Source organism: Leopardus geoffroyi, chromosome A2 (assembly GCF_018350155.1).
Source record: "Leopardus geoffroyi isolate Oge1 chromosome A2, O.geoffroyi_Oge1_pat1.0, whole genome shotgun sequence".
Lineage (NCBI taxonomy): Eukaryota > Metazoa > Chordata > Mammalia > Carnivora > Felidae > Leopardus > Leopardus geoffroyi.
This window is the reverse complement of record NC_059331.1, coordinates 121706623-121721734: the sequence shown is the minus strand read 5'-3', so window position 1 is coordinate 121721734 and position 15112 is coordinate 121706623. Positions and strand designations below refer to the sequence as shown.

Genomic DNA, 15112 nt, shown 5'->3' with positions numbered 1-15112 from the left:
CTCGCGGTCCGTGGGTTCGAGCCCCGCATCGGGTTCTGTGCTGACAGCTCGGAGCCTGGAGCCTGCTTGGGATTCTGCATCTTCCTCTCTCTGTTCCTCCCCTGCTCGTTCTCTGCTCTCAAAAATAAACGTTAGGGGCGCCTGGGTGGCGCAGTCGGTTAAGCGTCCGACTTCAGCCAGGTCACGATCTCGCGGTCCGTGAGTTCGAGCCCCGCGTCAGGCTCTGGGCTGATGCCTCAGAGCCTGGAGCCTGTTTCCGATTCTGTGTCTCCCTCTCTCTCTGCCCCTCCCCCGTTCATGCTCTGTCTCTCTCTGTCCCAAAAATAAATAAACGTTGAAAAAAAAAAATAAAATAAACGTTAAAAAAAAAATTTTTTTTTTTAAAGAATCTTAAATTCCTTCCACATTTACTCATTCTTTTCAAGACAGAATTTATCACTGGAACTGACTCAGTGTACACAGAGGGGTTTGGAAAACGTTGGTCGATGCCTGAACTGCTTTTTACATGAAGAATACAATTTTAAGATATAAACTGCTATCACATTTAGAAGAGCACAGAGGACCGTAGTTTGCTCATGGCTCTGGCTAGGTTTTTGCTGTAAAAGAAGTGTTTTTCAAAGTAAACAACGTTCAGGAACTAGGGGAAACATTTCAAGAGTGCATTTCGTTATCAATTTGCCGTGAAAAAACTCAAGAGCCTCTTGACAGCCTCTGGATTTAATTAGCTTTCAGTCTTACCAGGATTTATCCAGTGAAATAACATCATCCCAGTGTAGAGCAGCACCTTCCGTGGATTATGAAGATACATATGTCACCTGACCAACGCGTGTGCATGCTGCCCGCGTTTTAGCTCTTACCCGAGGCTTAGACGTTATGGAAAATCAATGCAGAATAACGTCCCGGGCTGTGTTCAGTCGATACAACTGGGTCGCGAGTCAGAAAAAGATCCGAGGCCACAGTTGAGCCGATGCTTTCAGTGCCCAATTTAAAATGTAAATGGTTGCTGCAGGGGACGAATTTCTCCCTTGAGAGCCAAATAGCGCTGTGCAGCTTAGAGCCCTGGATTCCACGCCAGAGTCAGCAGGCGCCTTATGGGCCACCCAGGTTAACGTTTTTCTCATTTCTCCAAGGGAGCTGTCTATGCCGTGGGCCCATCGTGGGGAGGGAAAGGGTAGAACCAGCAGGCCAGGCTTTGAGTTAGCTGGTCCCACCACCCAACTTCCATTTGCCTCAACGCACTGTGACTGCTCTTACTGTCTTCATGCTTCTACGTAAGAGTTCGTGCAAAGGCAGGGTTCTACGGCTAAAAATATTTCGAAAAACAAAATCGCTTGTTCTCGATTAGCTCGCTCATTTTCCAGGTAAAGACACAGCAGCCTGGAGAAGGTAAGACATACAACACCACGTGGCGTGGGTCTTGCTGTCCTGATCGTAGTTAGAAACATGCCCTTCTGGGACTCTCTTCCCCTGTGTCCGCTGCATAGGCTTAGTGTGAGAATCAGATGGGACAGACAGGGGAGGACAGTGTATAAGAGAGCATTTAATGCATTAGTTAAATGTAAAGTTTTATCATCACGTTCCCTTTTCTACCATGAGAGCAAACGTGAAGGTTATGAAACTAGGTTCCAGGGAGCCCTAGGGATCATTGCCAGGAGCATAGGGACCCCCCCGGCCCCACCCCCATCTTCGTCAGGCAACACATTTTCCTTTAATCTGCTTTCTATGTTAGGCCTCTGAGTAAAGTTTCTTCTATAGTAAGGTTCAATAACTTTAAAGAAGTTTGAAAGCCACTGATCTGGAAGGAATTTTGCAGATGAGAATAAATGGTTATGTTTGTGTGAAATGCTTGTGCCCTGAAGCATCTGTGCCTGCTGAAATGACCAGACAGCGTATTCAGGGCACAGATGGGCTGCATACCTGGTTCAAGAAGCTGATTGCTAGGGCGCCTGGGTGGCTCAGTCAGTTAAGTGTCCGACTTCGGCTCAGGTCATGATCTCACGGTCCATGAGTTCGAGCCCCGCGTCGGGCTCTGTGCTGACAGCTCAGAGCCTGGAGCCTGTTTCAGATTCTGTGTCTCCCTCTCTCTCTGCTCCTCCCCTGTTCATGCTCTGTCTCTCTCTGTCTCAAAAATAAATAAACGTTAAAAAAAATTAAAAAAAAAAAAAGAAGCTGATTGCTATAAATGTGAGCACTGTGGATAAACTGGGCTTGAAACCTGAGACTGAAACCTGATTGGCACAACTGCACCTCTCTCTAGAGACCTCTGAGCTTGCGTTGAGACCTGGGGTATCTTTTAAGTCTTGTGTTCCCAAGGCCTTTCATTTTCTGGCTCTGTTTGCAACTGATGTAGTGGTTCCGTTTAAGTACCAAGATGGAAACTGAGTGGTTCCTGACAGGTGATGGTCCTTTCTTTCCTGTCTTTGTTTTCTAGTGCACGTACATTTCAATCGACCAAGTTCCCAGGACCCATGCTGTTGTGCTAAGCAGACCTGCCTGGCTTTGGGGGGCAGAAATGGGAGCCAATGAGCATGGAGTGTGCATAGCCAATGAAGCCATCAATGCCAGAGAACCAGCAGCTGAGACCGAAGCCTTATTGGGGATGGATCTGGTCAGGTACCACACAGCCATTCTTTGAAACAACCGCTCAGAACAGGTGGGGGAATGGGAACGGGATTTATTTCCCTCCAAACCTCATATTTTTGTAACACGGTCCTCCCAAAGGAGACATGTGTCTTTTGATAAGTTTGAGGTGATAGAAAAAAAAAAAAGGTGGATTACAGTGGAATATTATTGAGCAATAAAAAATAACCAAGTGCTTACATATGCTTCAACATGGTGGGTTTTGAAAACATCGTGCTAGGGGCGCCTGGGTGGCTCAGTCGGTGGACCGACCGACTTCGGCTCAGGTCATGATCTCACGGTTTGTGAGTTCGAGCCTCGCGTCGGGCTCTGTGCTGACAGCTCAGAGCCTGGAGCCTGTTTCAGATTCTGTGTCTCCCTCTCTCTGCCCCTCCCCCACTCATGCTCTGTCTCTCTCTGTTTCAGAAATAAATATTAAAAAAAAAAGAAAGAAAGAAAGAAAGAAAGAAAGAAAGAAAACATCATGCTAAGTAACAAAGCCAGACAGCGAGGTCGCATGTTGTATGATTGCATTTACATGAAATGTCCAGAACAGGCAAATCCATAGTAGCAGAAAATAGATTAGTGATTGCCTGTGGCGGGGGTGGGAAAATGGGGAGTGATTCCTTATGGATATGGGGCTTCTTTTGGGGGTGTTGAAAATGTCCCAATTAGGTTGTGGTGGTAGATGTGTGAATGTACTAAAAATCACTGAACAGTGTATTTTAAGCGGGTGGTTCATGGTTTGAAATGTAGCTAAAATATACGAAAGAGGGAAGGCTGCATATAAAATACATAACATATCAAGGAAGAAAGAAGAGATATATGCGCCTCCTGTCCTTCTTCATCTCACTTGTCCTCTTCCCTTTTCCTTCTCTACCGGCCACTACATAACAGGAGGCAGCAGGCGCGTCGTGGGCTCGGTGGGATGGGGGCCTCTCCTTGGTCACCACCATGTGTCGTGAGCACCGGGACTTGTGTGCCTGGCCTGCGGTGGCTGATCAATGACCGAGTTTGGAGTGAACTACCAAAGGCGAGGGTGGGTGGGACCGAAACGACACTCCGAACTGGCTTTCTTTTTTTCGGAGATCGTGAAATGCAACAGACTCATGGCCTCGTTGAAAGAATATTGGGCTGGGAGCCAGGGGCCTTGGTTTTCCGTGTGAGTTCACCCAAGTTACAGCACCCCTCGGGACCACAGTCTCCGCATTTATTCGAGGGGAGGCCTTAGATCGGATGACCTCTAAAGAACCTCCCAGAGCCAACATCTTACACCAAGCAATCGCGGTTTTGATGCTTTGTAGGACTTGCAGGGAGAAAGTGTGCGTTTACACAGAGACCTCTGTGGTCCGTAGCTTCCGCCAACCGATGGATAGGTCTATTGACCTTCCAGGAATGGGCACAGTGGGCTTGACATACCTGCGTGAGAGTCGTGGACTGCAAGTAGGAATCCTTACAAGTAGTTTTCATAAAACAAGAATTTGAACTTGGATGCATCTAACTCCAAGATCCAGAAAAACATGGACCGAGCTCATATGTTCAAAGGATCTGAGCTGCACTGAAGGTAGATGTCAGAGTGAGACTCTAACCTTGGCCCAGCTAATTCCACCCCTTTTCCTGCCCTGGTCATGCCCATAGTGAGGTGACATAGCCAAAGGGAAAGTAGGCATGGGACCAGAAAGATGGTGTTCTCATTTTGAGTCACGTGAATTTGCCCCATCTATGGGGCCAGAGCACTGTGAAAGGCTTTGGAACGGGTCTCTTGATATCGGGTAACTTGTGGCCCTAGACTCCTGTGGCCCGGGTGCACCTGTCCCCTCAGTCTTGCTGTTGTTTTTGTCCTGATACAGTGGAGCAGGCTGTCCTGTCCTTGGCCCATGGCACAGAGGCTAAGTGGGAGTGGCCAGGTGTATCGTTTTCCTTGGTCCTGGCACAGAGGGTAGGAGGGTCTGATCAGAGTGGTGTCTGTGGATGAGTGCTGAGGTCCCGCTGCCGACGCCATACGCAGAGGGCACTAAGGAACCTCCCGGAGCCAAGGTTCTTGGCTTGTGGGAGGGCAAGTGCGCGTACTGGTGCCTCAGTGTGGAATGCAGCAGGCAGAACGGCAGGAGAATGAGCTAGAAGCTGCAAAAGAGAAGTCACGGCTTCCAAAGGTGGTGTGCCCCTGGCTAGGTATTCCCACGCTCCTAGCACGTGTTTGCCTGGGCAGATTGGAGTCCTGTGAAGGCCCCGGGACAAGGCTTCTGCCTGGAATGCATGCATGAGGCAATGTGACCAGAGGCTGCTAGGCATCTGTGAAAGGAAGAAGGGGGCCCTCCTCGGGGCACAGCTCCGGCAGATCAGAGAGGTGTTCATATAGCATGCTTGTTTCCTCTGGATCCTCAAGAGCAGATGAGTGCTTGCTTCTGTCGGTCCTCTTTGGAGAAGATGACACCCACCAACAGAAAAGTCTGCTTAAGCCAACCATCTCCTAAGTTTATTTTGTGTCACTCTGCTAAGGTCTTAGGGTTCAGCTTTGCAAATCCGTGCCTTTTCACCAAGTCTTCCTAAATAAGCTAAAATTGAGAAACGCCCAGTAAATGGATATATAATTATCTGACTACGAAGATAAGCCTGTCGCGAGAGCAAGTCTGTCGGGGCGCCTGGGTGGCTCAGTCAGTGAAGCGACCGACTCTTGATTTTGGCTCAGGTGAGGATGTCAGGGTTTCGCGAGTTCAAGCCCCACGTCGGGCTCTGCGCTGACGGCCTGGATTCTCCCTCTCTCTCTGCCCCTCCCCTGTTTGCATTCTCCCTGCCTCTCCCAAAATAAATACATAAACTTAAAAAAAAAATAGAGAGAGAGAGAAATAAGTCTGTAGCATTATCTTTTCCTCTCCCTGGCAGGACAGTGGAGGTTCCTTCAGCAAGAATCAGGCTGGGTGAGTTTTAGAGACGATTGCTCGCATGATGAAAATTCCCACAGAGCCGGCTTATGCTGCCATCTTAGCGGGCACCGTCGTCTCTGTTCTAAGGCGCTTGTGTTCCTGCCGCCAGAATTATGATTGGAAGCAAGAGATGAGTCAGTGGACATTTACTGAGTGCATTTCAAGTACCATCCTCTTTCACATCAGCCCGAGAGGGGCGTAGTCCCGTTTTGACATTACAAATGAGAAAATCAAGTTTTCGAAAGGTTATGTTACTTAAGGTCACACTGCCAGTGGGTGGCACACATAGAATTGGGAGCCAGGTCCCCGTATCTCTGAGCCATTGTTTTTCGGCCACAGCGTGCTGCCTCTCAGACCTACTGACCCCCTTGGTCCTGGGCAGTTGTGTTTGTATTTTCACAGTCAGTATCTCATACGCCTGTCTTCATAGAGCCCAGGGATTAGGTACCTGTTTTATAGATGACATAACGCGGAGTTCAGACATATTATGGGACTTGCCCGAGGTCACGCAGAGGGCCGTATCTGTGCCCTCTGTAGGGGGCCGATTACTTGGAAGGGCTGGGAGCAGACTGCTGTTGCATTTCAGAAGAAATAGGTACTTTTTGATAAGGACGCTCTAAGCCACACCAGGAGAGGCAGGCTGATAGGTAGGAGGAGAGATACGCAGAAAAGGTTGGATCACGTCCTACCAGGCACCCCATTCCCTCTGAGATGACGGAGTAAAACATATGTACCGAGGACAAGGGCTGGCAATGGAACCCTTTGTTACCAACCAAAATGCCTGGTGTAGAATAACAGAGATCAAGGCTGCCCTGTGCACAGATGTCCTTTTGCCCGGAGGCAGGAGGGAGAATAAGCCACAGAAAGGGGGTCTTGACACGGCTAGAGCTGAGCTGGCCGGCATCATGGGAGTCAGAGTCAGAAAAGAAACAGAGCATTGGCTGAGCTGCCTTTCACGAGGGAGAAGCCACTGGGTTCCTGAGTCTTCTGTTTGTGTGTGTGGGGGGGGGGGGGGGATGGGGGGGTGCCCAAAGACAGAAAACACCCCCACGATTTGGAACCGAATGCGTGAGAGACGCATCCTGAGCTCAAGTGCCGTGAATCTGTGGATCAGCCTGCATATTTCATACATTTACACGTGACGGCGTACTTCATAACTCAGCTGCACCCCAGGCTTTGGTTACTGTGGTGAGAACCACAGCGTACAAAAGGACTGAGGGAGACTTCCGGTCTTCTTACTTCAGGCTTGGTTTGGAAAGAGGGACAACAGCCAAAGAAGCCTTGGATGTCATCGTCGCCTTGTTGGAGGAACACGGACAGGGTGGCAATTATTACGAAGATGCACACGCCTGCCACAGCTTCCAAAGCGCGTATCTGATTGTGGATCGCGAGGAAGCCTGGGTGCTGGAGACCGTGGGGAAGTACTGGGCTGCTGAGCAGATCACAGGTGAGCGGTGTGGACGGGCGGTGGGCGGGGGGCAGGGGGGGGCTTCGAGGGCAAGAGAGGCTCAGGCGGATGCTGCCTGGATGCGTAGGAGTCACCCTGGTGCGGCAGACCCCCTCTGTGCCGTATCCTCACTTCTGGGCTCTGCTTCTGGAAAGAACCTGGGCTGCAGAGGTGTCAACACTTGGGAGACACGCTCGTGACATTTCTTATTTTCCGCTTGCTTTCTGGGCAGGACCCGGCTGTGGCTACCGGCCGTTTCGTGACCCAAATGGTTACTCTGTGACTTGGCCAAAGGAATGGTGATTATCCCATTCCATTCAGTGAGTGAACCCCTACAACAGGGAGCTGCCCCTCATCACCCGTAGCCCTGTGGCTCCTCACACTTGGAATGTTCCTCTAAAAGAGGCATTTGGATCTGTGTGAGGACTGTGGACTGCCTCTGGGACAAGCTCATTTCTCTGTGAGACAGTGTTTCTAGAAGCGCAGAGGCCTAGGGGATCCATTCGGAAGGATCTTGTGCCCACGCAGTTGTGGCTCTGTGCTCCCTGCAGCACTTTGTTCTGAGACAGTTCCGAGGAAGCAGATGTTAGAGGGGGTTGTGGTTGTCCTGTCTCATCACTTAGCAGCCTCATATTGGAGACAGGATGAGGTCCCAGCATGGGTTAAAGGGTTTCCGAGAGGACGAAGGAATTCTAGGAGAGAATCGGCCAGTGAAGCCCCCCTGACGCTCCTCAGGGCTGGATGACAAGTACCTAGACCGTGTGCCGCCATTTCTCCCCTCCTGTGCCCACGGCACACGCGGCTAGTGGCTCGCCACCCTCTTCTCGTGTTGAACCTAAACTTGGGCTTCAGTTTCTCAACTGAATTTGTCAGGAAGTCTCTTCCAGTTCCTCAGAATTGATGATAGGGATGAAACCTGTTTTCCAGACCTACCTAAGGGGTGATTGGAACCAAAGCTGACCTGAGTTAGAAGCAGAAGATCTACTGCGATAGTTGAGAGTCAAGGTCTTCTGTGGCCTGAGTCAGTGCAGTGATGAGGGTTTCTGTGGACGAGGGGTGTGTTGGATGCTCTACGTGGCTGGCTTGCGGCACTTGCCTGGAGGAGGGTGGCTTCTTCGCATTCTCACAAGGGCACCGAATGGGCTGGTGGCACCCTTGCAACAGTCTCAGAGAGTTTCTTCACCCCCACGTGCCCAGCATATACCTCCTGGTGCCTGTGCCCCATCCCTATGGCACTTACAGAACTGAGGCAGCCGGTGTGGCTGCTGGATCACTGAGCCTGCTGCAGTGCAGGAACTTTAAACTTTTTTATCAAAAAAGTTCTAAGCTGAAGCCTTACTCTCCAGTGTTTCTGGCAGGAGGGCTAGTGGTCCATGCTGAAAAAGCAGTCATATATTGCTTTTAAATAGAACTTAAAACTTTTTGATCTAGACCTGCATTTCAGAAGCTCAGTTTCTCTTCAAGATACAGCTTAAAAAACCCATCTCCTCAAAATGCGTGCTTTCACGAAACATTGAAATAAAAGCTCAGCCATTCATTCCTTGGACTCATTGATCTCATGCCCTCTGATCCCAGCAGCAGTGTGATTGCAATAGGACTTGATGAAACTAGGCCCTGAATGCTAACATTCTTGGGAGCAAACATATATTATTTTTAATGTTTATTTCCGTACTTTTGAGAGAAAGAGAGAGAGAGAGACAGCGAGTTGGGGGGAGGTGGGGAGTGGAGAGAGGGAGAGAGAGAATCCCAAGCGGGCTCTGCACAGTCAGCACAGAGCCTGACTCAGAGCTTGATCGTGAAGCGTGAGATCATGACCTGGGCCGAAATCAAGAGTCGGATGCTTAACCTACTGAGCCACCTGGGCGCCCCGAAAGCAAACATACATTATAAATCAGCCCTTTAGGAAAATAATATCTGTGGCGTTGCTCACGGGATTTTTTTGGATAGCTTAGCATGAAGAATGCCAAAAGCTGGCATTTATAGGCCAAAGCTTTATAGGCCAAAGCTCCTTTTTATTTTTAATTTTTTTTTTAAGTAGTTTTATTCTTGTGTTGTCCTCTGAAAAGATGAGCGGCAGAAGGCCAATGCCCATCAGCTAGGAATACTTATTTTGGAGGAACAAATCAGTGGAGCAGAACATACTGGAAGAACCCTGTCCAGCACTGACCTTGTCTCTAGAAACTGGTTTTTAGGCAGTAACGGCTTGCGGCTTGTGGTTTGATCTCTCTCTCTCTCCTTCATTCTCCCAAGAATTTAAAAGATCAGCACGCTGTCTGGAAGCAGCAAGTGTGGATTGGCCTCTTTTGAGTTACAACTCATAACTTCTTAGTGTTCTAGACAGCATCTTGAAGAATGAAGTCATCCTCAGTGTATTTGCAGCGGAGGCTTTGGAAGAAGCCACAGGAAGCCTGCCAGCCGATAGGGGAGTTTCATCAAGCTGGAGTGCACTCAGCATTCATGCGCTCCCGACTCTAGACTCTTTTAGCTGCACTTCTATTTTTATGAGAAAAAAATTCCCATAGAACTTCTGCACTCATGTACACGTACACGCATGTACACACACACACACACGCGCACACACACACACACACACGCTCATACTGATATCCTCGGAGACGTATATTCGCAGGTACATTCCATTCTTTTAAAACAATTCATTATCAGTGCCACTGTGTTTTTCTAAATGTTGGGACCTGAAAAAAAAAAAAAGTTGAATGAAGAGGTGCCATCTTTGTATTTTCCAAAAGTGATGTTACTTGGGCAGAGGGCGGAGGTGTGTGTAAAGTGTTCCTTCAAGTGGAGGAAGCCTAAATTGGGGAAGAAGCAGGGCTATAGTTGTGATGTTCATAAGTCTTGTAAGTCACGTCATGTCTCTTTCAAGAAACCTTTCACTTTTCCTATCGTTAATAGATGCCTGGGGTTTATTTAGCCCTAATGAGAGCTGCACAGGTTTCCTTCTGAGTGTGAATTTTAGATCCAGCGGCCATTGCTCCTTTAAAATGTGGTAGTGCCCGGTCAGGACTGGTCAAACCTTCTGGGAGGTCTTCTTACAAGAGGACCAAGGATTGTGTTTCTCTCTTCAAAAATAGAGTCATTTCCTCTCTCTAAAGTCGAATTGCAGAGAAGGGATTCGCTGTAAATTTCCATTTCTTGATTAAGTCCTTCTAAGTATCTTTCCAGCTAACCGGACTTTGCACTCTCTACAGAGGGAGTGAAGTGTATTTGCAATCAGCTTTCGCTCACCACTAAGATAGACGCGCAGCATCCTGAGCTCAGGAGTTACGCTCAGAGTCAAGGCTGGTGGACGGGAGAGGACGAGTTCAATTTTTCCGAAGTTTTTTCTCCAGCTGATGACCACCTAGACTGCTGTGCGGGCAAAGACAGCTTAGAAAAGAAAGAAGGTGAGTTAGTATATCCCTTATGATTCTCCCTCTCATACCTGTTGTCTTGCAGCTGTGTTTCAGAGAACTTGTCTGAACTTCGGGGGGTGAGCAAGGAGGTGGAAATGAGAACGGACCTTGTACATAGAGACGAACTTGTGTTGATGTCCCTGATGTGCAGGCAGGATGACGTATATCTATTGTTACAGGATGCTTCCTCATCCACGAGGGTTTTTCCTCCTTCTGATTCGTCATTGTACTTGTCTTCGTGACAACTTACTGTAGCCTTCCTTCTACCTCAGCGTTTGTGTATTTCACTCATTGCCTTCTCTTCCTGTATTTTCCTTTCTCAGTGGCCTGCTGAGCCTGGAGGGCAGGGCGCTGTCTTTCACTCATACTGGGATCCCCTCGTGGTGTCCATTATAGTCTTTTGCTCCGTGAACATTTGTTGAGTTGGAACTGTTGTTCTGAATTCTCTTCCCGAACCCTCTATCTCACACCTAGCTGTTGACTTAATCAGAATCCATGTTGAGGCAAACGTGGTGACTCGATAGCTTATTACTTCTGTGCCCGAGCGGAAACCCTTCCAAGTAAACCACTGAGGCCACATTTTATAGTTGCCAGTGATACATGCGTTTTGTAAGTTAGACCTGTGATCATTTAGAACAGGGGTCAACAGACTGGGACCTGCTGGCAATCCCCTATTTTGCAAATAAAATTTTGCTGGAACACAGCCGTGCGCATTTATCTAGGTGCTGGTTATGACTGCTTCCATGCCATATTGGCACAGTTGCAGAGTTGCGACAGGCAAGTTACAGCAAGGTGGTGGGGCCCATAAGCCTGAAATATTTACTGTCTGGTTCTTTAAGAAAGTTTGCCGATGCTTAACGTAGAAGAACACGTCACAACTTTGGCTGTAGAACTTAATGTATTAAGGGTAGGAAGGCAGGACAGTGATCCATTTTAAAGTGGGAACTTCATGGGGCACCTGGGTGGCTCAGTCGGTTAAGCGTCCGACTTCAGCTCAGGTCACGATCTCGTGGTCCATGAGTTCGAGCCCCCCATCAGACTCTGTGCTGAGAGCTCGGAGCCTGGAGCCTGCTTCCGATTCTGTGTCTCCCTCTCTCTCTGCCCCTCCCCCATTCATGCTCTGTCTCTGTCTCAAAAATAAATAAACGTTAAAAAAAATTAAAAATAAATAAAAAATAAAATGGGAACTTCAAAAAAAAACTCCAAAAGTTAACAAAAAAAACAAACCCAGCTTGATAAAAGTATATAATACCATGTATGAAGCAGTCTTGCCAGAACATCAAATCTAAATCTGATGAAGCCTCTGGACCTAGCTACTGGTTTACAGGAAATGCAGAGGATGGGAGGACATACTAAGTAACACCAGGGGCTGCTGTCTGCAAAGTGCAGACTGTGGGAAACTCTATAGGAGAAATGGCCCCACAAATAAAATGCAAGGGGATAAAGTGAGAGGCAGAAGTCAAAAGAGATTTCAGCTGTTATCAACCGACTGGGTCCTGATTTAAATCAATAAACTCATTCGTAAGACAATGAAAAATGTTTAACACCGGATAGTTGAAGAAATCAAGGCTTTATTAATCCTTTTAGGTATGGCATATTACAATTGGAAATGTACAAAGAGGACGTGAGTTGTGTTAGTGAAGTTTAAGGCACCTCTTCTTTATGTGACGCTTTGATGCCATCTATGTGAACATAGACGGAAAGAATAGTGTTTTAACGAATAGTGATCAGAGGGAGAAAACGTAAAACCGGGGTCCTTTGTAGCCAAGGAGTTGTTTACGCATTTATCTGAAGTCAGAGCCAGTACTCAAAATGGCTCTGAATGTTCTGCATATTTCTCTGTGTGTCTCTTTCCCACTGCAGAGAGGTCATTCTCCAAATACAGTGCTGACTGTAACCAGCAAGTGTGTATGAGAGAACTTGCTTAGTGGATTGTGCATAGATCGCACATACTTCCCTATGGATATCGGTCTATTGCATACTGTACTGGTTGAGAAATTGCTAAGTGCTACTTAGCGCAAGGAGGCTCCAAAATAATATGGCTTCAAGAAAATGGAAGCTTATTTTTCTCCCGTGTTATGGTCTAGATGTATATGGCCAGTCCAGGGCTGGTGGGTCACCCGGCACCAGAGGACAGCCATACGCGACGTTTGACTTCCACCTGTGGTCCGACTTGCGGGCATGTCCTGGGCAGCAGAAAGAGGGCAAACAAAGTGAAGGGCGAACCGTCCCTTGTATGGAGGTGACGAGGAAGTTGCACGTAGCATTTCTTCTCCCACTGGTCAAGATTTATCATGTGACCCCGCCCGAGCCACAAGGGAAGCTGGGAAATATAGTCTGTAGTTGGGCAGTTATAGTCCAGGGTTCTGTAACTAAGAAGAAAAGGAAAAAATGGATTTTGGTTAACAACTTGCCGCTATTAAAGCTTCTCTCTCTCTCTCTTTCTCTTTTTTTTTTTTTTTTTTTTTCTTTACAGAAAGCATCACTGTGCAGACTATGATTGACATCTTACGGGACAAAGCCAGTGGAGTCTGTATAGATTCCGAGTCCTTCCTTACCACAGCCAGTGTAGTGTCTGTTCTGCCTCAGAATAGAAGCTCGCCGTGCATTCACTACTTCACTGGGACCCCAGATCCTTCCAGGTTTGTTTGAGACACAGTCGTGCTGGCAGGAAGTATGTGCTCCTCGAAAGCTCATCCAACGCGCCCGCGCTGCGTCCCTGTACCTCTCTTTTCTGTAGCCGAGTCACATTTTTCAGTCGGCCCCAACGTGGCCAATGCAGCACAAAGAGCTTTGACAAAGGGGAGTTCTTGGCTGGAGTCATATCATTTTTATGACATCTGTGGAATCAAATTGGTTTAAATTCAACCGATATTTATTGAGTCGATATCACGGGCCAGGCGTTGTGCAAACATGCATGAGGGATGCAAACATATATGAGGGATGCAAACATACGTAACACACAGTGAGACAGATGCAGGAATGCCCAAGATTGATCAAAACAATCAGTTCCTGTAAGTCAGAGGACAAAATAGCCCAGAGGCGATGCAGATTGAGGCAACGTCAAGGGCACTGACCACTTCTTTTTTTATTTTTTTACTTTTTTTAATGTTTTATTTCTTTTTGAGACAGAGAGAGACAGAGCGTGAGCAGGGGAGGGGCAGAGAGAGAGGGAGACACAGAATCCGAAGCAGGCTCTAGGCTCCGAGCTGTCAGCACAGAGCCCGACGCGGGGCTCAAACTCATGATCCGCGAGGTCATGACCTGAGCCAAAGTCGGACGCTTAACCGACTGAGCCACCAGGCGCCTCCAGGCACTGACCACTTTGTAAGACATTGTGTTTTAGGGAGTTGCTTTCTGCCTACGTTCAGCAAAGGCATTGTACTGCCCAGTGTTTAAGAACACAGCCTCTAGAATCACCTGTCAGGATTTTGAGTTCCATCTCTCTCGCTGAGTGGCTGGTAAGTTACTTAACCTCTGTAAGCTTCAGTGTGCTGTATAGACCGGGGGTCCTGGGGATAATGTCAGCTCCTACTTCGTATCCTGGTTGGGAGGATTAAATGAGATAATCCAAGTAAATAGACAGTAGGCTTAACTTTTCTTTTACTAAGACTATCTCTGATTTGCCTGGCAGACAGCAGCCCCACTCCTGGTAACGTTCGGTCACATACACTGCAAGTCATGGCATCAGTGGCTTAGACACAGCTTTCCAGTGGTTTCTAATTCAGTTCATTATCAGAAGCACTTGGAGTTTTTGAAAAATACAGGTGCCTTGACCCAAACCTGTTGTATCAGAATCTTGAAGGTGGGCTTACGAATGTGTCAGGTTAAGACTGACCCTCAGCCTGGAAAACCATGAAGATGTCCTATTCTGATAGTTTCAGTGGTATTTTTTAGGGGTTCTCTTGGCTGAAAACACGCATCATTGTTTGTATATCGGGTGTCAGATCTTTGCTATCAGGAAATCTGCAGCTGTTCAGTTTCATTCCCTTTTCAGCTAAACATATTTATTCTCCTCTTACTGTTTCAGGAATAGAAGACAATGATGGTGTCTAGCTAGGGATGGTTTCTTAGATGACTCAGGGGAAAAGCCGAGTACCTCTCTTGACCTGTCGGACTTACTTTTATTTATTTATTTATTTATTTATTTATTTATTTATTTTTTCAACGTTTATTTATTTTTGGGACAGAGAGAGACAGAGCATGAACGGGGGAGGGGCAGAGAGAGAGGGAGACACAGAATAGGAAACAGGCTCCAGGCTCTGAGCCATCAGGCCAGAGCCTGACGCGGGGCTCGAACTCCCGGACCGGGAGATCGTGACCTGGCTGAAGTCGGACGCTTAACCGACTGCGCCACCCAGGCGCCCCTCGGACTTACTGTTAAACTACTGCCAATATCAGTAGATCCTTCTAGCAGGACCTGACTATTAAATTCAGTATAAGCTATTCGTAGTTTTTCGTCCACTCATTTATTCATTCACAAGCATGTATGAAGCACCTACTGTGTACCAGATATCATGCTTATTGGGTATTAGGGATGAAGTATATGCAAGGTAACAGGTGGCTTGGAGGAGATGATGAAGGAGCACGCTTCACTGAGGAAGGATCTCTTGAGCGCCGGGCATTGTGGGAAGAGGAAGAGTTTGTTAGGAATGAAAAGCAGGAACGACATTTTGGGTAGAGAGACAGCATGGACCCATGCAGAGAGCCAT

General features: G+C 47.7%; 1 protein-coding gene across 3 annotated transcripts in view; it reads left to right on the top strand.

The window, feature by feature from the left end:
• SCRN1 (secernin 1) overlaps window positions 1-15112 on the top strand; it is a 63810-nt gene that overhangs the window by 34328 nt on the left and 14370 nt on the right. For 2 of the 3 annotated variants that reach the window (XM_045495195.1, XM_045495194.1), the window contains exons 3-6: window positions 2432-2613; window positions 6788-6990; window positions 10197-10391; window positions 12877-13042. In XM_045495195.1, coding sequence (XP_045351151.1) covers window positions 2432-2613; window positions 6788-6990; window positions 10197-10391; window positions 12877-13042 — 746 coding nt within the window. The remainder of the gene's footprint in view (window positions 1-2431; window positions 2614-6787; window positions 6991-10196; window positions 10392-12876; window positions 13043-15112) is intronic. The other variant, XM_045495196.1, reaches the window with a different exon arrangement.